A 19,894-nucleotide genomic window follows, 5' to 3' on the forward strand; every position below is an offset into this window, starting at 1 on the left:
TCACATGTTTTACTAAATTTTATTTCTGCATTTGCTGTTAAAAACAGCAATACAAACATCACACACCACTGTAGGTTCAGTTATACATACCAACTTACAATTAACAATCAACAATTTCTGTTAACACTGAACCACACCTTGTTCACAGACCTGATCATGCCCTCAAGAGTCTTGAAATGAGACTAGGCTCAGGAATTGTTAGTCTTTTTTCCTTTGTTAAACACTGACCTTTTCATCAGCGTATATTGTTTCCTCCAACTGACTCACATATAGACCTGACAGTGCCTAATTAATTCTTGAAATGAGACTAGGCTCAGGAATTGTTAGTCTTTTTTCCTTTGTTAAACACTGACCTTTTCATCAGCGTATATTGTTTCCTCCAACTGACTCACATATAGACCTGACAGTGCCTAATTAATTCTTGAAATGAGACTAGGCTCAGGTTTTTTTCCAGTCAACACACTCTTTTGTTGAACTTTGACCATCCCATCTCATTTGTGTTTTTTTTCTTTCAAGTGACACTTGTGCACAAACCTGACAACACCCTCAAGAGGTCTTGAAATGAGACTAGATTTTTAAGTCTACTTTCTCTTGTTGAACTTTGACTTTTTCATCAGTGTATTTTGCCGTCCCTCCATCTTCTTCTGGATGGACTGCTGTCGTTGCTTCTTGCCGACGTTCCGCGCTTTGTTCTTCTCCTTCGTCCGTCGCGTCTTCAAAATCTGCTCGTGGCTCTTCACTTCTTGCCTGGGCCCCCGTTTTCCCTTCTTGCCGGGGGCGGGGCCTGAGGGTCGCTTCCGTGGGAGGGGGGCAGAGTATTTGGATTCCGTGGGCTTGACGGACGATTTGTGCCGGTTTTTCATGTGACGGCTGAGACCCAGTGTGGAGAATTTGGCTGCAAAGATTGAAAGTCAGGTTTTAGATTTTGAAGGCTATTGGAAAGTTTGACTTGACTTGACACATGGTGTTATCCACCAGTATTGTCCTAGTCACCGTTGTGACGTCCAAAATAAAACTGAACGCATCACTAGTGTAGAGTAATAAGATTCACATCCCCCATAATGATGTTAACTCCGCCCACCCCAGCTCCTCTCAACTCCCCCATCGAAACAAAGGTTGCCAATGTTTTTCTTGAGACTGTCCACCTGTAGGGCCTACCTTGATTCTTCTTTTCGTCGTCGTCTTCATCGTCGCTGTCAGCTGTGGCCTCAATCGCAGCATCGGCTTTGCTTCTCTCCAACCAGTCCTTGTATCTGATTGGCCAGAAGGTCAAGGAAATGGACCAATCACATAGGTCAACTCAAAATGCTCGATACATTTTTGTTGTACCTTTCAGCACTGACCTGCAAAGAGTCAATTGCAGAGAAATATTTGAATGGGCACAAATGCAGGTTACCAGCCAAAATGTTACGTGTTATATATGGTACCTTTGACTGGTCTTCAAGCCTGACGATTCCTTTGCTAGGTAGCCACTAATATCACATGATCAAACTGTCACATGACAATTTCCTGACAACTAAATGTTCACCACTGGCAGGTTATGAAATAACAATTTTTGTTCTGTTCGTTTATCTGCAGATACTGAAATAATTTGTCAAGGATACAAGTTTTTCTTGTAGGAAGCAGGAATCAGTGCTCCGCTCTCTGTTCTAATCTTCTTCGGACCTTCTCTGCCAATCTCGTTAACAAATTTCATCTTCTTCCTCTCCCTATCAAAAAAAAAGAAGAAGAAAAAACCATTAGGTAAGAATTGTTAGAGACTCTTCATAAGTACAACTACTCCTCAACTGAGGCAAAAGACAGAGACATGGCAGACACTTTCCCTGCTTGACCAGTGCCCACACGAAAACACTAACAGATTGTGCAATCGTAGGAGGAAAAAAACGTGGGGGAGTGGGGCATTATGACCCAATGGTTGTGTTGTGTCCTTGGGCAAGCCACTTTACCTCAATTTTCCCCTCTCCATCCAGGAGTATACCGGCATTAGCTGGGGAGTAACCTGCGATGGACTGGCATCCCATCCAGGGGGAATAGAAATATTCTCAGACGTTTCATGCCATGGAAACCGGACATAAACGCTGGCCTCGTGAACCACTGGCTCGGGACAACTACTTAGCTTTTAAACGTGCACACATGTGAGCCAGTGTACATGTATCGCTTTACGATAGAGGACGGACACACAAAGGGAGAACACAAGATCCTTTCAGGCCTTGAGTGTTGGGTCTTTTGTTGAAAACAGTCCTCGATCATACAGTTATGTGCCTAGTCTATTGGAGAGTGTTATAAAACATGGACAAAGGGAAACAAAAAGCATTGTCCTCGAGAGTATAGTAAAACACGACTGTGTGGGTGCATGGTGTATGAACATTGGGTCTTCAGTTGAAAACAGTCCTTGATCGTATAGTTATGTGCTCAGTCTATGGGACAGTGCTATATTACAGGGACAAAAAGAAACACAAAGCATTGCCCTCGAGAGTATAGTAAAACACGACTGTGTGGGTGCAAACACTGCATGGAGTGAATAGTCGCAAGAGCGCCACCTACAGTTCTCGCACGGAGTCCATCACGTTTGCGACAAACTCACCATTTCAGCTGGCCCCGTTGCTTGATCATGCCGTGTGGGTCGTCCTGCGTCAAGTCCAGAAGTGCGCCCTCTGCCTGCTGGTCAAAGGTCAGCCCAACACTCAACCTGCGATTGGACAAATAAAAACAATACCACTGAAGGTTTTTCAAAACATCAGCTTTTATTTTTGAAAGATTTCGGAAGGTTCCAAATATCAACATTTCCAGCAAAAAAAAAAATTTGATGAGTTTAGGGAGGAGTATATAGATGAATGTCCTACATGGTTTAGCACTGAGAGCTTTTTGGCTGCTCATTTGAAATTCAACATGGCACATTATCACAATATCACTTGCCAGGGTTCCAAACACTTTAGGAAAACAAAATTCCTGGAGTTTTTCCCAGATATTTCCCCGAGAAATTTTCCAAACTTCCATGAGAAATATTTTCACTTTATTTTGCTGGGAAGTCCAGAATTACATGTAGCACAGTTATTGCTTAGAGAGGTGTGTAATATTCACACTGCATAAACACTAAAAAGCCACCACTGCCAGTCAGTCAATCGACACAACTTTGGGGTGTCATGGCCGAGCGGTCAAAAGCACCAGACTCAAGCTCTGGTTGTTTCTGATAAGCAGAGTGTGGGTTCGATTCCCAGTCTTGACACTTGTGTCCTTAAGCAAGACACTTAACCACTATTGCTTCGTTTTTCGGATGGGATGTAAAGCTGTAGGTCTGGTGTGTTGTATAAGGCACGTTCAAGAACCCAGCAACACTTATAGCTAAGAAAGAGTTTGCCCCAATGTACGTGTTCTACATAACCCCCGAGGACCGACACACAAAGGGAGAACAACAGATCCTTTCAGTCCTTGGGCATTGGAACTTTTGTGCAAACTGGTCCTCTGTAGTAACTTTGTGTGCTTAGTCTATGGGAGAGTGTTATATTAAGGGGACAAAGGGAAACACAAAGCATTGTCCTTGGGAGTATAGTAAAACAAGAGTGCATGTTTCTGGCAGTGAACTTATCTTCAGCCATGAAGTCTGCACTTGTAAGGAAGAAAAAGAACTTGGAGGCATTGCACAAGATGCACATACCCCAAACTGGGGAAAACCTTTCCCTTCTGGGTCACTGTCAAACTCCCCAAGTTTTCCCTGACTGGAAAATTGAAACTCGTTTTCAAGGTTTCCCTGTTTTCCAGAGTGGCTAAGGAGCCTGTATAACTTACCCCTGTTCAGTTTGCCGGTCCGGTGCGTAATGTGAGATGTAATAATCCTTGTCGCGATGGCTTGTCTTGATCTCCATCTTTGGTTTCTTGGGGTTGGCGACACTGCTGACGTATTTCTCCGATTTCCTCTTGCTTCCTGGTGCGATGATGGCGGAAAAGGCGTCCTGGAGAGACAAGAGTTTGTTTCAATCGAAAAAACTGAGTTTGACAAAATGGTTGGAGACGTGACTTGAACTTGAGTCCAACTTGAGTGTATCGGTGACTCAGTGAGTAGTGACAGAGTAGTGACTCGGTGAGTAGTGACTCAGTGAGTGACTTGAGTTTTAATTCTACATTTTGATTCGAATCACTGTTTGCGACACAAACCAAAGATACTCATTTTGTGGAAATTTCAAGTTGCGTTACTCAGTCTTGAGTCTAAATTGAGTAGGTGACTCAGTGAGTGACATAGTGACTCTACTTTCCTACTTTCCAGCTCAACGACATTCTTTGTTTGCAACATGTCAAATTTTCAGTTGTGACAACATTTTCCGTGTGGGGCTTAAACTAAAAATAGAAATTCAATTTTATATGTGGCCTTCTTCATGCCGGTAGTCCCAAACGTTTTCATTTTGCAAGCGATTTTTGGTGGCAAAACCTCACAACCTCTACAATAACTAGTTATTTTGTGGACCAATCTGTGAGTACATCCCACATAAAGGACTCAGAAAAAAGGCCTTACATCAAACTTAAAACCTTAAAAAAAAGTGTATTATAAAAATGCAAAAAACAAAACTGTATTTACTTCAATTTCCTTGTCCGTGCTTGGGGCCTCTGTTGCCCCAGAGTTTGTCTGACCACGCCTGCTGTCCTCGACCTTTGACCCGAGTATCTGCCTGTTCTTCTTGACAATGTCGCCATGGAAACGGCGCTTCGTTTTCATGACCTGGTGTGCTATGCTCTTTGTGGATGTTGCAATCTCGAAGATGGTCTGTTTAAAAAAAGGCATAAAAGCACAATTTAAAAAATACCAGTTGCAACCGGTGAAGTTCAAAATGTACAGTGCTCTAGCTAATAGACTGGTTCCCCACCACTCGCATTACTTTTCAAAGTCTAGAAAACAATATTGCATGGAAAGGAGCCAGTTTATTGTTTGGCTTATCTCACCCTTCACTGGTAAACACTGATTCAAACATGTAAAAAGATCACGTGGCCCAGTGAAACACAAGTCCAATTCTGTGGTTAGGGTAAATGACGCCCTCTATACATGGCGCATAGTCCTATGAAGTATTTCAAATGAAAGCAGTATATATATATCAGTACTATATTTTGTCACTCACTGTTTTGGGTTTGTAGTTCTTGATGTTGTCGACAAGTTGCACTCGCGTGTTTTCTACCTGATTTTCCTTGATTCCTGAGCGACAAGAAACAAATGGTATCAGTTATCAGTTTTGATGAACCAAAAAATAGTTAGCCAAATTTTGAAATGTACTGAAAAATGAGGAATTAACCTTACCAAAAATGAAATTTTAGCCTCAAAACATGGGCTGGCACTCTCCAAATATGGGATACTCACCAAATGAAATATGGAATAGGGTTCTCAACAAATATTGGATAGAATTACCAAATATGGATGTCATAATAACTTGGGAGGCTAATCATCCTTACTCGCAGAGGAGAAGCTGAAATGCGAAGGAGGCGGCTACAACGTGGTCGAGCCGCTGGCACGTACATGTAACGGCGCCTTTGGCAGCCAGCCGTACGACCCATATATGACCGCAGAGCACAGCCAGAGATCGAAAGTGTTTGATTTTTTGTGAGGGAGGAAATCCGGAGGGCCTGGAAAAACCCTTGTGGCGCACGAGGTGTCGGTCGAGATCGTAAGTGGGTGCAGAATTCTCAAGCCTAATGGTCTTACTGAGGTCATCTCAAGCTCCACCCTGAAGGATATTTTTGAGAGTTTTACGGGGATCGAAGCGTCATCTGCAACATCAGCTAACATTTGAAGAAAAGAAATGTATGGGGTAAAAAAAGCCACGTCACAGCACCACTTTTGGGACAAGCTCCATACCAGAAACCGGATACTTTTTTTGGCCTAATACTATGAGACCCCATACTACCATTATACTCCCCAACTGTGGATTGGGATGGCACTCATCAAAATATGATATATCACTCAACAAATAAGAGTCGCACTCACCAAATATGGGATTATAATCTCCAAATCAGGTATGGTACTCACCAAATATGGGATGGTACTCGCTCTCGCCCATGGCCATCCCTTTGGACCTTTTGAGGCTTGCTACAGAGGGGTGAGGCCTGGTCTTGAGGTACTGCTTTGCGGCGTTCCGGCAGGCCCGTTGAAGCCCCTCGAGATCCACCGACTGCCGGTGGAAATGGGTCACGAGTTCTTCCTCATCGTCGATGATGGTTTGAGGGACACGCCCGATAACGCTGTCATTATCTTTAACTGAAACAGTATCACATTCATTCCCGGATAAGTTGAGGAAACAGTTATCCGCAAAAGGTCCATTAGATCAGTACAGTGGAATGTCGCTATACCGAACATTCGGCTATACTGAACATCGCCCTTGAGTCCCGAGATTTTTGTACAAAATTTACCGAATGTTGTTGAAAAATGTCAACAGAAGAGCGACAAGTGGCTATTATTTCCCAAAGGAATAGAAGGGGAAAGCCACCCATTGCTTGAGGTAACAAGCTCAAAAACTGTGTACTTACATGATTTTATAATAGTTGGCATGTGTTTAAAGTTGTCTCTCAATTACTACCAGGGCGTGTAGGGTGAACTTCTGAAAGGCGCTATTTTATTGAAAAGTGAGTACCTGAGCACAGGCAGCTTAAAATCGCTATACCAAACGATCACAACTACAAACAATTTCTGTGGATCCCGTGATGTTCTTTAGGCCAAAAAAAATAATAAGTCGGTCTCTGGTCAGCGCGCGCGTCGATTTTAATCATGCGCATCGATCTTTTTTTTTCCAAAATGTTCCACGGTAGCTCCAACAGCGCCTTCTATTTCCGCACCTCCTCAATTTTTTTTTACCAAAGAGCACCAAGGAATGGGAAATTGCACCAAGGCAAATGATCGAAAGCACCAAGGCAAATTATGGAGGACACCAATGTACATGAGGACACCAAAAAAGCAATATAGTACCCCACCTTGTCTGTACAAACCAAGCTGGAAGAAAAAAAAAAAAAAAAGCCGCGTGGCCGCGTCAATTCCGGAACTTTGGTCTGACCAGAGACCGAATATTTTTTTTTTTGGCCTTATAGCGGCATTCAACTGTATTAGTTGCAGGATTCTGGACGACTTACATTGCTTATATTGATGCAAATTTTAATATTCATGAGCAAAACTGTGTTGTCATCTTTGACAGGAGACTAACATTGGAGTGCCTCATGGACAATTTGTACCCTACACTTTTCTTCTCGAGTAAATTCTCTTTGTTTCAGAATTTTTTAAGTACATTTAAAAGCTACTGTCATTATCAAACAATGAACAAAACTTTAAGCAGTCTAATCCTAAACTTCTTGAATCCTACAAAATCCACCACTGTACAGGAACCCAATAGCACACTCTTTGTAGCTATCAAGTTTCAAGGGGCAGATCAAGTCCCATCTAAAGTAATAGTGGCTGAAGCTCTACCTCCATCAATCCTACAAAATCCTACAAAATCTTCCAAAACCTCCTGGTGGATTCGTAAGAATCTGGGAGGGTTAGGATTAAGAATTTGGGCCTATATCTACCTTCTGTATCCTGCGAAGATGCCAGGTTGAGTGATCGGCCCAAGAAAAGATGAAGGTCTAGCAAGTAGGGTAGCTCGTCCGGACCGACCAGAGAAAAAGAACGGCCACTGCGGCCGGCTCTTGCCACACGTCCTGAGGTCACGCAAAAAAATATTAAAAATATGATTCTCATTCATTTGATTTTTAGCAAAATATTTTTATAATTTTTGTTATAGTCATAGGCTCTAATAAAACAATATACCTGTTCTTACCAACTCTGTGCACATACAACTTCGGTTTTCCAGGAAAGTTGTAATTGATGACGTTGTCCAACATCGGAATGTCAATACCGCGGGCCGCCACGTCCGTCACAAGCATGACTCTTGTCTTCTTGTGCGTAAACTTGGCCACGTTGATCTTGCGAGCCGTTTGGTCCAGGTCGCTGTAGGTATGGGTGCAGTCTATGCCGGCCATGAGAAGGATCTGGAATGCACAGAAACGCGGGGGCTTCAAAAAAAAATTTGGGTCCCCCCAAAAATGGGTCCAAAAAAAATATGTCTTGGGGTTCGGGACCCGCTTAAGAGCCCCGAAAAAATATTGGAGTGTAGATGCTCTGTGGTGCTATCTGAGGCAATTTCTGGCCACTGTTTAGACCAGTTTTACTAGACTTGCCCAGTCTTCTATTGTGTTATACAAATTGATATCAAACCTCTTTTATGTACTCCACGTGATGTTTAGTGGCCATAAACACAACAGTCATTTCGTCCGGCCCGATGACATTCCGCAACAGATGAAGAAGTGTTGCGATCTTATCCGACGGCCTCAGGAAGAAAAACAACATCTTGAGCCAAAAAAAAGAACAAAAGAACAAATGAAGTAATAAAATGTGCCAACATGATTCACGACACTTTGCCAAAAACTTCAAAACTATACCAATTAGTCACATTACCGCCCAAAACCGCCCTGCCTGTTGCTCATTGTACTGCCCCAAACTGAACAAGCACTCTGGATTTATGGATTCATCAATGAATAAATACATTGTAATAACAATGTAGTACAATGTTATTACATTGTAACACAATGTAATACAATATAACACAATGTAACACAATGTAATACAATGTAACACAACATAATACAATGTAACACAATGTAACGCAATGTAATACAATGTAATACAATGTAACACAACATAATACAATGTAACACAACGTAATACAATGTAACACAATGTAATACAATGTAACACAACGTAATACAATGTAATATAATGTAACACAATGTAATACAATGTAATGTTACCTGAAGTTGATCGGATATTTTGGTTTCCACGTCCAAACGGATGAGCGTGGGATCGTTCAGGCCGGCCTTGGCGAACTCTACGAGGGACTTTGGGAGCGTTGCTGAGAAGAGAAGGGTCTGTCGGTGCTGGGGTAAGGAGTTCAGGATCTCGCGGAGTTGCTCTGCGAAACCCATCTCGAATAATCTGGACAAAGAAGATCATCATCATCAAAGGCCTAGTTTAGTGTGTTGAAGTTTATGCCAAACTAGCAGCTATGGCCAAGTTCGCGCAAGGACTATAGTTGACCAATGGTTAACTAACGCTTGCCCGAACTCTGTCTAGTCGACGGTGGTTTACTACGCTAGTCGACTATTTGGAACCAACCTACTGGGCCTGGTTGCATCGCTGGTAACCAATAGCCGCGCCCATTCATAATGCTAGCAGAGAGCCAAGATCCAGAAGTTTTGCGATGACATTTTGACCAGCGTTTGACAAGAGACGTTCGCACATTGCTATCAGTGCGCAGGCGTAAGGTACGTCACAAATCAACCACTAGTCAACTAATGGTCCTTGCCCGAACTTGGCCATTGTTGTGTGTACTAATAAGGGAGCTGAAATGGTCTGAAGAATATTTTATAGGTCTGGTGAGCAGGAGTAATAATGATGCAGCACTTCCACTTCATCTCCATTTCAATGTGCACATATGCAGGAGACAGCCAGAAATAAATTTATAAAACTGATTTATCATTAACTGGTTTATCATAAAAACTAGGTAGGCTAACTAGGTAACTGGTTGGAGCATCACCTGTCGGCCTCGTCAAAGACGACGTACTCCAGCGACTTCAGCTTCATCTCCATCTCGACAAGCACGTGCAGGAGGCGGCCGGGCGTGGCGATGATAACGTCGGGGTTCTCGTGTAACGCCGCAAACTGATCGTCCAGTTTGTCACCGCCGAGAATGACTTCTGCCTTTATGGAGGTGTACCTTCCCAACTTGAAAGGGAGGGGGGAGAGAAAATTTTGTCGGCGATTTAAAAAATTCCTTTATGTACAAGAAAAGAGTTTTGAGTTTTTGCATCAAAGGTTCTGAGAGAATAAAGTGGTTTTAAAGTTGAAAGAAATTGAATGGAGTTGGGTTTGAACCTGCGACTTCCGGATTGCCGATCCGGTGCTCTACCAACTGAGCTATCCGGAATTAAGTAGTCAATGATGTCGCAAGGGACATACTGCGGTTAACATCAAGGAGATGCTAAGCACACACACTTTGCTTAGCACAGAAAACCTTGCTTACTAGGTTACCAGCTAAAATCCCATTGTGATGTATATCCCCTGTTGGTGGCTCCCCGCTGATTTTGGCTCAGTAAGGAAATGTTCCATGCTAAATTTCCTGCTGAGAACATCTGGTTGACGCAATCGAATAGTTGCCAATTACTTAAAAAATGTAAATTCAAGTTCTCAAGATGTGTTCAAGTGCTAAGGTGCTTCTAATTTATTTAAAATATTATTTTAAAGTGAAAAAAGAAATTGACTGGAGCAGGGTTTGAACCTGTGACCTCTGGATTGCCGTTCCAGTGTTCTACCAACTGAGCTATCCAGCACTACATGTATATATTTGTTGGCAGTTCACCTTTTTGGCTTTTAAATTTGATACGTTTACAGGCATACCATTCTTTCAAATTAACACTGGAAAGCAACTGAGCAAATAAAAGATCCAAATTTGAAAAATTGGGTACTGTCTAAAAACTCTGGGGAAAACCTGTGAACAGAGTTTGATTTTGTTGTAGAAACTGCGTATCCTTCATTCGTACCTCTTTGGCGAATTTGAGCGTCTGTAGAGCCAGCTCTCGTGTCGGGGATAAGATCAGGGCCCGAGCGCCAGACTGCGCAGACCGCTGGTGCAGCCTCTCAAACATCGGGATGAGGAACGCTGCCGTCTTGCCGCTGCCCGTCCTCGCCATGGCAACCACATCCTTGCCTTCCATGATGACCGGGATGCACTGTTTAGCATAAACGAATATTCAAATATTCAAATTTACATGCTTCCTTCCAAAGTTCCATGATAACTGAGAAGCATATTCAACATATAGATGAATATTGAAATATTCAAATTTTTAACTTTACATGCTTGTCTTCCATGATGCTATGGAAGCACTATTCAACATAAATTAATATTAAAATATTCAAATTAAAAATTACATGCTTGCCTTCCATGATGCCCGGGAAGCACTATTCAACATAAATGAATATTGAAATATTCAAATTAAAAAATGTACATACTTGCCTTCTAAGATGCCTGGGAAGCACTATTCAACAAAAAATACTATTCAAATTTAAAATTTACATAAAGCAGGGTGGTGGTTAGGAAATGACTATTCTTTCTAACATTTTCGGTAAACAGTCTTGTATTCAATTTGGACAAATTGTCAACACACCTTTCTCTGTATGGGAGTTGGAATCTTGTAGCCTTTCTTCATTACTCCATTGAACACAGGGTGACTCAATCCTAAATCATGTAAAATCAATAAAGAAAAATCAGCAAATGCTTAAACTTGAGTCGATAATTTGGTTCATTCATTATTTTGTTGATTATTTCCACCAAAGTGCTTGATTGCCTATGTCTATCCACTAATGGTCCCTTTACATTTTGTCTTTTTTTTTGTCGATTGTTTTTTTTTTTGGACATCATTTGCCCGTACTTCTAAAAATAAAAGACAATTCTATGTTTAATCAAGTAGTAAAGTTGATTATCCTTTATTTTTTTTCTATAATGTATTAAATAATTATCATCGGTCTCTCCTGGGGTTTGGGGGAGGGTGTGGTTAGACACCCAACTCCCCCCTTCAGGGCCCCTTGGACCAAGCACAGCTTTTTGACGCACCCATGGACTGGAAACCCCCCGATTTCTTTTTCTTCCGGTTCATCTGCTTGACGAGTTCCCTGGTATCCGGCTCCGCATCTGATGTGTAACCGTCAAGTTTGGGGAAACCGACCGATACCTTGCCGGGCTGTGAAGGGAAAGTTGTGGGAGAAATAAGTGTTAAATAATAACTTTTAAGTTAAAGACAATATATATTTTCGTAGTGGCTATCTTTACGTCAGCCGTAACACGGTGTTCAACTGGTATCGTTATGGCACTGCAAAAACACCACTGCTCCATTGGTTAAAAGTACCATGCCAAAGGTCCTGGGTTCAAATCTGCTACTGTCATGAACGGGCCAATTTTTGTTCTTGGTAATTTTATTTCCTTTTAAAACCTGTCTTTACTATTTTGTTTTAATCCAAATATCCTACATGTACTTTTTACTGAAGCAAGTTTCAATTATTTTTTTTAATAATCCACGGCTTTGGAGGATTTTTATTGTGCTATTCCTATCTTTGACTCATTCTTATCTTCATTTTCTATCTTTATTCTTTATTCATAAATACCTAAGACAGTTTACGCATTCCTATTGGTCGAGAGCCCGTCACGTGGCCGGTCTTAAATGGATGATAAAGACATGGCTAGCTGGTCTTAAACACTTTTCCAGTGTCACATGAAATTTGGACTCCCATGAAATCCGGTGCCTTTTAATGTTTCATTGGTTGAACGTTCACATTCCTCACGTATGCATGCGCAATACTACCAGTGAATCAGTATTTCATGGTCTGAAATTCACACTACACCAGCCCAGCTGCATTTTACGCGACATCGCGCAGTACGCGCGATGCGCCGCAAATGTTCTTATAAATAAGGTAACAAGTCGTGGAGGGGCATTCCATATTATAGTCAGAGGGGTGTTTCGTAAAACATGAAGTAAAACTGTTGAAGAAAATGGTTGGCAACGTCTAGTTTTTGACTTGTTTATGATTTTTGGACCGAAAAGATTTGTTTTTTTGACCGAAAAGGTATTTATGAATGGGAATAAAAAATGTGTTCGGTCGGTATTAAACACTCTGTTTTAGACCGGTGGGAGTCTGGGTGGGTGAAAATTCGCCTCGGGTAATTATCACCCATCCAGACTCCCACCGGTCTTAAAGTTAAACAGAGTGTTATAATACCTCCTGAACACACATTTATTCCCTTAATAAAGTACAATTTAATAAATCTAAAAATTAATGTGGCCTGACATTGCGAACTTAGCAAGTTCTTCTTCAGAGGCTAAAACAGAAATGACAGAGGTACATACATTAACATGGGGGTGCACACAAACATGCAGGGATGAAAGAAGAAACACAAAAGGAGGATTAGGTGCGAAAGGTGTGGAAAGATGCAGGGGAGGGTGGATGAGAGAACAAAGAAACAAAGGGAGATGGCAAACCACAAGGGGTCTGGTATGAACAGGGGAGGGACCAGAAAGGGGAAGGATCAAAGGTCACAGGGAGTGGGAACGGACAAAAGAGTGTGGGAGTGAAGGGGGATTATGTGGGGGGGGGGGGGGGAACAGTATGGAGGTGGAAAGGGATGAAAGATGGGGAATGATGGGGAAACACAAACAATGAAGACCAGGTGGATTATCTGTAACAGAAGACAATGGAGGAAGAAAAATATTAATCATTTCCAAGTTGGATGTTGAGACCATGTGGTTGAATAGTTCGAAGACGATTCATCCACACTTTCTCTCTGCTGAGGCGAACTGAGTCCTTGCGATGGCCAAGAGATTCAATGCCCTGCAAAATCATATCAGAAATGGAGTGGTTAGGCAGGTTGAAGTGATGACCAACAGGGGTGTCTAGTTTCTTGGTGTTGACCGTTGACCGGTGGGCATAGAAACGCTTCTTGAGCGTATTCTTAGTCTCACCTACATACTGCACTCCACAGACCCTGCAAGAAATGAGATATATGACATTAGAGGTGTTACAAGTGATGTTACCAATGGTTCTGTGGGTAGTGACAGAAGAGTGGCCAGAAAAGGAGTCAGACTCCTGGATATGAATCTGGCAGACAACACATCTGGAACTGCACTTGAAAGTACCATGCTGGGTGGGAGGGGATGCATCTAAGGATGGGACTTCAGCTCGAACAATCAAGTCCCGTAGATTTCGAGGACGCCTGTAAGCCAATGTGGGGCCGTTGGGGATGGCGCGGGCAAGGCGATCTGAAGTATGGAGGATATGATGATTGTCATTAGTGATTTTGCGAAGGGGAGGGAGAATTTTACAATTTTACAATTTAATAAAGTACAAGTTTTTTTACAATTTTACAATTTAATAAAGTACAAGTTTTTTTTCTGTGCCTTGAAATGAAATAAAGTAAAGAGTAAAAGTAAACAAAATTATAGTGGCTATTGTTACGGCAGGAAACCAGACGGTCGAATGCCGTAACGATAGCCACGGCGTAATACAGGCCTACCTGTCGTTCAGTTGGTGCCACGCTTGTCCCTTCCACGTCCGATTCCATCCCCGAGTCCAATCCACTGTCGGCCCCGCCGGATCGACCGCTCTTTGGCCGCTCATTTTTCCCTTTTTGTTGCGTCTTGTACTTCTTCGAAGGTCTCCCTCTATTCTTTTTGCCCATACTAGTCCTTTGTTTTTGTTGTTGAACTTACATGAAAGGTTAAATAGCTAATAAAATGACTTAGTTTCAGGCGAAATACGCGAAGTTCCAACATCCACGTGTTGTGTCGCTGTATTTAAAATGACCTTTGACCTCAAATCGTTGGTTCCCTTTGACAAATGCACACTGCCCCTGCAGCGGAGTACCAACTGTTTTTACAAATTGACGATGCATGAAAAGTGCGAGATTAGATTTCGATGAGTGTGGAATTTCAGGCTTTGAACTTCAACTTGAACGACAGGATTTTACCCGTTTTCTTTGAGTAAACCACATCTATTTTACTCAAAATGGTTCGAGCCTGGCACATGGATGATTCTAACGTGGATCAGCGCGAGCCGCATCAACTGGACCCGCCGCAGTTCGTTGATTTCGACTACCTGAAAACGCTGGGTGTTCTTTATTGGAAGGTAGGCCGCGGCCGCCGTCGCGTGCGGCATAAACCCCGAACGGGAAGGCCGGGCAGTGGACGTCGACGGTGAATGACCGATGACTAAGAAATAACACAATCGGTCTAAAGTAAAAGAAAAGTTTGGAAAAAAATGTTGCAACCTGACGCCACTTCCGCGATTGTGTACAATTTTAGTCTATGGAGAGTCACGAAAGTATATCCTAACATTAATTGGAAATCTCAGATTTTGTCTTATCATCATTTTTGCAATGAATGACCTTCATTGAGATGATAGGCCTACCTATATGACGAAGTGGTGTCAGGTTGAAAAAAATTTTCCCCGAAATTTTGGTGTTCTTTTTTTTTGGGGGGGGGGGGGAAAGGGAAATAAAAATGTAGGCCTTCTGAAGAATTCAAGTAAAAGGACTCCTCGATCTATCTAGCAAGCATGTGTATGCTCTATTATTTTCATTCAACATTCTCGAAATATGACTTTGAAGTTTGAACATGTTAAAAAAAAAATTTTCATTGAGATTAGAATCTCGACCCGTAAACATTTGTACCCTGCACCCTTCGGCACTAAAACTGCTGTGGGAATAAGTGTGGTTATATGTTGCAATTATAACTAGCTTGAGTGCCTCCAGCTGACATGCTCATCAAAAATCACATGTAATATGTTACATGTGAATTCTGATGAGCATATCAGCTGGAGTTACTCAAGCTACAATTATACTAAGCCATTCAAAATATTGGAAAATATTTTTTTTTTTAATAAAGCCTTCAATTTTTTTTTTTAATTGGCTTTAATACAATTTGTTATTGGCATGAAATCCTGGAGGATTAATTTGAATACTGAGTCTGTACTGTACTTTGATTGGTTCGTAGGTTGATGCAGACAATCTGGAAGGCGAAGGACTGTTGGCTAAAGTCCGAAAGGAGCGCAACTACAACTACGAGGACATCATCACGGTGTCCAAGGAAAGCCTCCCAAACTATGACGAAAAGGTGGGATTTCCGTCGGATGAAAACCCAGACTGGGACCTGCTGGAGTGCTCTGAAACTAGTCCGAGTAACTAGGACTCTACGAATCACTTTTTTAACATTTAGACGCGTTCGGGCGATAGCAGAGTCCGAGGATCATATAGTACATCGCGTTTACCAATTTTTTTTTTGAACATTTTTACTCGTACCCTCAATCAAAATCTTTAGATTTCACCCCTAAAACAGTCTTCAAACTGCCTGATGCGCCCCTGTAGGCTTCAGTGGGAATTGAAAATTTTTTAGTGCCGGTGGTGGTTAGGTTCACATACCTTTGGAAAGAAAAAAGAAATCTCACCTTCAATTCTGGAAACATCGTCGTCGCACGCGCCAAGTTTGAGGCTACCATTTTCTGAATTCAGGAAAAATTGGCTTGTGCATGACTCCTGGCTAGATTGTTTTCTGGCTGGCATCAGATGGACCAATCACAGGGCACTTTGATTGGTCGCCGTGGAGACGCTCAATGAAGACGCCATGTGATTGGCCCATGGAGGCGACCAATCGAGGTGACCGATCGAACCACCCTGTGATTGGCCTGTCTGATGCTAGCCATGAGCTAGTCTGGTTCCCTGTTCCCATTGTCCTTCTGACTCCAATATTTTTAGGGGGCCCGGGAAACAGGCAGGTAATAGAAATATTCTCAGTCGTTTCATGCCACTGAAACCGGAGATAAACGCCAGACTGATAGGCCATATTGGCTCAGGACAGACTTTACTTTCCAAGCTATTGCTGTTCCCTGAAATTGGTCCGTGGTCTAAGGCTTGTGATTTTGCTTTCTCCCATCAGCTGAAGAGTTTCTTCCAGGAGCACATGCATTCGGACGAGGAGATCCGCTTGGCCCTTGAGGGCAGTGGGTACTTTGACGTGCGTAACAAGGAGGATAAGTGGATACGAATTGAGCTGGAGAAGGGGGACCTAATCACGCTGCCGGCCGGCATCTACCACCGCTTCACCCTGGATACCAAGGTAACTGCTAACAACGGGCCAAATAAAAAAACAAAAACATGTTTAGCGTCCCGGCCCGCTTCCTTTTTGGAGGCCGCCTCCTTAGACAACCCTATGGAGTTTTTATACACTAAGTTTTGTTTGTCTCAGATTTTGCGCGTTCCACATCAATTTGTGTATCATGTAATTGGACAATATTTCACAAACTGAGTTGATGCAGTTCTACCACGAAAGGTCAATATGCTACAGAGAAAGCCGTGCAAAGTTGGGACTTCAGATTTCAAGTGTCATCTTTATGGTCTTTAACTTTAATGGGATAGGCTACTTGATAACTTCGATATTGGAGGTCCGATATATTAATTTTTTTGAAATTTCTGATATCGACGGTGTTAATTAGGATCGAAACGTTAGGTAAGGCCCTCTGATTTTGTAGGAAAAAAGCTTAATACCGTTACTTATGTTTGCATCTCCTTTTGCACCACACAGAATTACATCAAAGCCATGCGTTTGTTTGTCGGCGAGCCAGTGTGGACTCCAATTAATCGGCCTGCTGATGACCACAATGCGCGTATTGAGTACGTCAACAATTTCGGCCAGTAAGCACCGATCACATGGTATGCTAAAACGTCAACGACCTTTGACCTTTGACCATTGAGGAGGAACAAACTCATCCCTTTAAAGTGTGGTGCCAATTTTAAACATTAACGACGATGATTTTAGGTATTTTTAAAAGCAGGTAGTGGTTTTTGTATTTTGCGTTTACACATGTTATAACATTGTATACATTTTCATATGTTTGTGGTGGGATTGGTTTTGTTGAAATTCTAAAAAATGATGATTTTTCTGTTTTATGTGATCACTTAGAAAGTGTACTCTGAAATATCATACAAGAATAATAGGAAAAAACTTTGTTTTTGCTAATTTTGAAGAGTTAAAATATAACTGGGAAAGGTTATCTTCATACTATGTATTTGTAGTAAAATTGCATGCACTGCCTTTCGCTTTAAAGTGTCTCTTTCAAATTGAATCAATTTGTCTTGTAAATATTCTTCTCAGGACTGATTCCGAACAGTGTTCGATTCAGGCAATTCACAATGCAGAGCGCCACCAAGAGTTGGCCACGGAGAGTCAATTTTTCAATTTTACGGCCAACAAAACATGGCCCATTTGAATGAGTGTCAGACTACAAGAACTAATTTGTTATAGATGTAAGGAGGCATAGCGTTTTGCCGCCTCACCAAAAAAAATGAAAATCTTGATAAAAAGAGGGGAAAAAACGGCAAATGTATGTATATACATGTACTTGAATCATATGCTTACGAAACTACTGACAAGAAAAACGAACAATTTCAGATGTCCTGCACTGCGAGTGTGTCGACCATCTCCCGCACTGCACTGGGAAAAATAATATCTTTGAGCAAACTCTTGGTGGTACACTACATTGTGAATCGCCCAAATTCTTTTCAAAGTTCAATTTATCTGAAATTACTGTGCCAGTAAAAAATTGACAGGGCTGCCAACTTGGCGCTGAGAGTGAGAATTTGTCGAAGGAGCTTGATCAGAACTAATGCGAATGTTAAGCCTCAACGACGCGGAGTTCAGGGCCCGCTTAAGGGGCCAAACAAGTTTTGGATTCTAGCCGCTCTGCGATATTCTGAGGCAATTTCTGACCAATTTGTTAATTTTTTTAGTGTGAGATATCCCGTGGGGCGTTAGAGCGTGAGAATAAGTGAAATTCGCGAGTCTCATGGGTGAGAGTTTGTAAGCCTGCCATGCAGTAATTGTGCACATCTTTCTACATAACGTCAGTTAAAATGAATGGGGATAATATCGATATTGTATTTATGTAATAAAAAATTGCTGCTGTAGGATTATTCAGAATCTATTATAAACCAATCATTGGGGATACTGATAGTAACGGACTAACGGTATTGTATTTTCAAATTGTATTTTGTAATAAAAAAATGCTGCTGTAGGATTATTCAGAATTTATTATAAACCAATAATTGTGACATGTCATCTTCCAAAAAAGATGTAATGTAAGGTTTTTACAAAACGTCATCGACTGGATGACATATTGGAAGGGGGGGCGTAGCATTGGACATTTCTTGATGCTTGGGGACCCGCGCTATTTGCATGTAAACAAATAAACAGGTAATAGGCCACTGTAATGTGAATTAATACTCTATGAAATTATGGACTTGTTGGATATGTTGCACATGCGTAAATGAAGATAATTAGGATAATGACAGGTCACAGGTTAAAGTAAGAATCCATATACGGTAAAACAACCCAGATTTAAGAGGAGTCCAAATTTCATTGGACACCGAGCTCCAGGTATTTTGGTGCCTTAATTTTCTTTGCCTGGCGGCAGTTGCGCAAAGCTTGGCCGCCTGCCAGGCTTGTTTTATTAATCCGTGAACACTGCCACATGTAGGCTGGGATGAGGGTACATTATACCCACATACCTGCCATAAAGGTTTTTGTATTATTAACCCTAACTCTCTAGGCATTTTTGCTAGGATGTAACAATCCTGCAAAATCATCCAACTCCTTCAGGTAAAAAAAGCATATAATCCCAATCCTGCAAAGTCCTCTGTTATTTCTTGAATGTGGTCCTTGGAGGGGTGACCACTGCCTCTATCCTGCATAATCTTACAGCAATCACTGTCAATATGTTGAGGCAGAGCCAGTGACATCCTGGAGCAGTGCGGAGGATTTCAAGTGTAATCTAGGCCTAAATTGATGCACAGCTGAGCATAAACACAAGGTCCAGCCCAAGACCTTGACACAATGCGTCCTTCGAAATCAGTGACACACTCTTACCATGTAGCCTCAATCCTACAAATTCCCCCAATTTGCAAAGAGGATTTTGAAGGATTTGGGAAGGTTTATGTCGACTTATGTTTGGTTGGGGCAGCCTGCTTTATCTTTTGTGGAAGTTTTCCACTGAAAACAAATTAATTCAAATTACAGAGCATTTTTATTTGTCAATCTTTTATGATTTATTTTTTGCCATTAGATGCCATTAAATGTTTAATCGTGCTGCAATATTTACCAGCCATTGTAGAGTGATCTTCTAAAGATATTTTTCTTATAATGAGCATGTATTAACGACTGTATTCCGTTATTCGTTTGGGTAATATGGAATAAATGAAATATTATTCAGATACGAGTTGATTTCTTTCTCCGTACT

The 19,894-nt window shown here is 41.7% G+C and overlaps 2 protein-coding genes across 2 annotated transcripts; one reads left to right on the top strand and one right to left on the bottom strand.

Annotated features, from left to right (window-relative positions):
- On the bottom strand, nt 1-14,414 carry LOC119724874 (ATP-dependent RNA helicase DDX54-like). Its single transcript, XM_038196162.1, has 17 exons — nt 14,124-14,414; nt 11,673-11,799; nt 11,227-11,297; nt 10,603-10,791; nt 9,600-9,787; nt 8,815-8,998; nt 8,222-8,353; nt 7,785-7,995; nt 7,534-7,665; nt 6,008-6,235; nt 5,106-5,179; nt 4,571-4,756; nt 3,787-3,950; nt 2,585-2,689; nt 1,605-1,709; nt 1,159-1,253; nt 1-895 (listed from the first exon to the last, which is right to left on the bottom strand). Exons 1-17 carry the CDS (start codon nt 14,286-14,288, stop codon nt 582-584), a joined length of 2,670 nt encoding a protein of 889 aa, XP_038052090.1. The 5' UTR covers nt 14,289-14,414; the 3' UTR covers nt 1-581.
- A 65-nt stretch (nt 14,415-14,479) lies between these two features.
- On the top strand, nt 14,480-17,945 carry LOC119724876 (1,2-dihydroxy-3-keto-5-methylthiopentene dioxygenase-like). The gene is made up of 4 exons (XM_038196165.1): nt 14,480-14,734; nt 15,601-15,720; nt 16,540-16,719; nt 17,185-17,945. The coding sequence occupies exons 1-4, from the start codon at nt 14,615-14,617 to the stop codon at nt 17,296-17,298; spliced, it is 534 nt and encodes a 177-aa protein (XP_038052093.1). The 5' UTR covers nt 14,480-14,614; the 3' UTR covers nt 17,299-17,945.
- The last annotated feature ends 1,949 nt before the right edge of the window (nt 17,946-19,894 follow it).

The sequence above is a fragment of the Patiria miniata genome, unplaced genomic scaffold (genome assembly GCF_015706575.1).
Source record: "Patiria miniata isolate m_02_andy unplaced genomic scaffold, ASM1570657v1 HiC_scaffold_18, whole genome shotgun sequence".
NCBI classification, from domain to species: Eukaryota; Metazoa; Echinodermata; class Asteroidea; order Valvatida; family Asterinidae; genus Patiria; species Patiria miniata.

Bases quoted from the DNA above. Each gene is read 5' to 3' on its own strand.
- LOC119724874 (XM_038196162.1), bottom strand. From the start codon at position 14,288: ATGGGCAAAAAGAATAGAGGGAGACCTTCGAAGAAGTACAAGACGCAA. The intron at 2,690-3,786 runs GTAAGTTATACA...GTCCAATCGCAG, and splicing joins GACCGGCAAACTGAACAGGG to GTTGAGTGTTGGGCTGACCT. The intron at 1,254-1,604 runs GTATCCTTGACA...CTGGCCAATCAG, and splicing joins GCTTCCTACAAGAAAAACTT to ATACAAGGACTGGTTGGAGA.
- LOC119724876 (XM_038196165.1), top strand. From the start codon at position 14,615: ATGGTTCGAGCCTGGCACATGGATGATTCTAACGTGGATCAGCGCGAG. The intron at 14,735-15,600 runs GTAGGCCGCGGC...ATTGGTTCGTAG, and splicing joins TGGGTGTTCTTTATTGGAAG to GTTGATGCAGACAATCTGGA. The intron at 16,720-17,184 runs GTAACTGCTAAC...TGCACCACACAG, and splicing joins GCTTCACCCTGGATACCAAG to AATTACATCAAAGCCATGCG.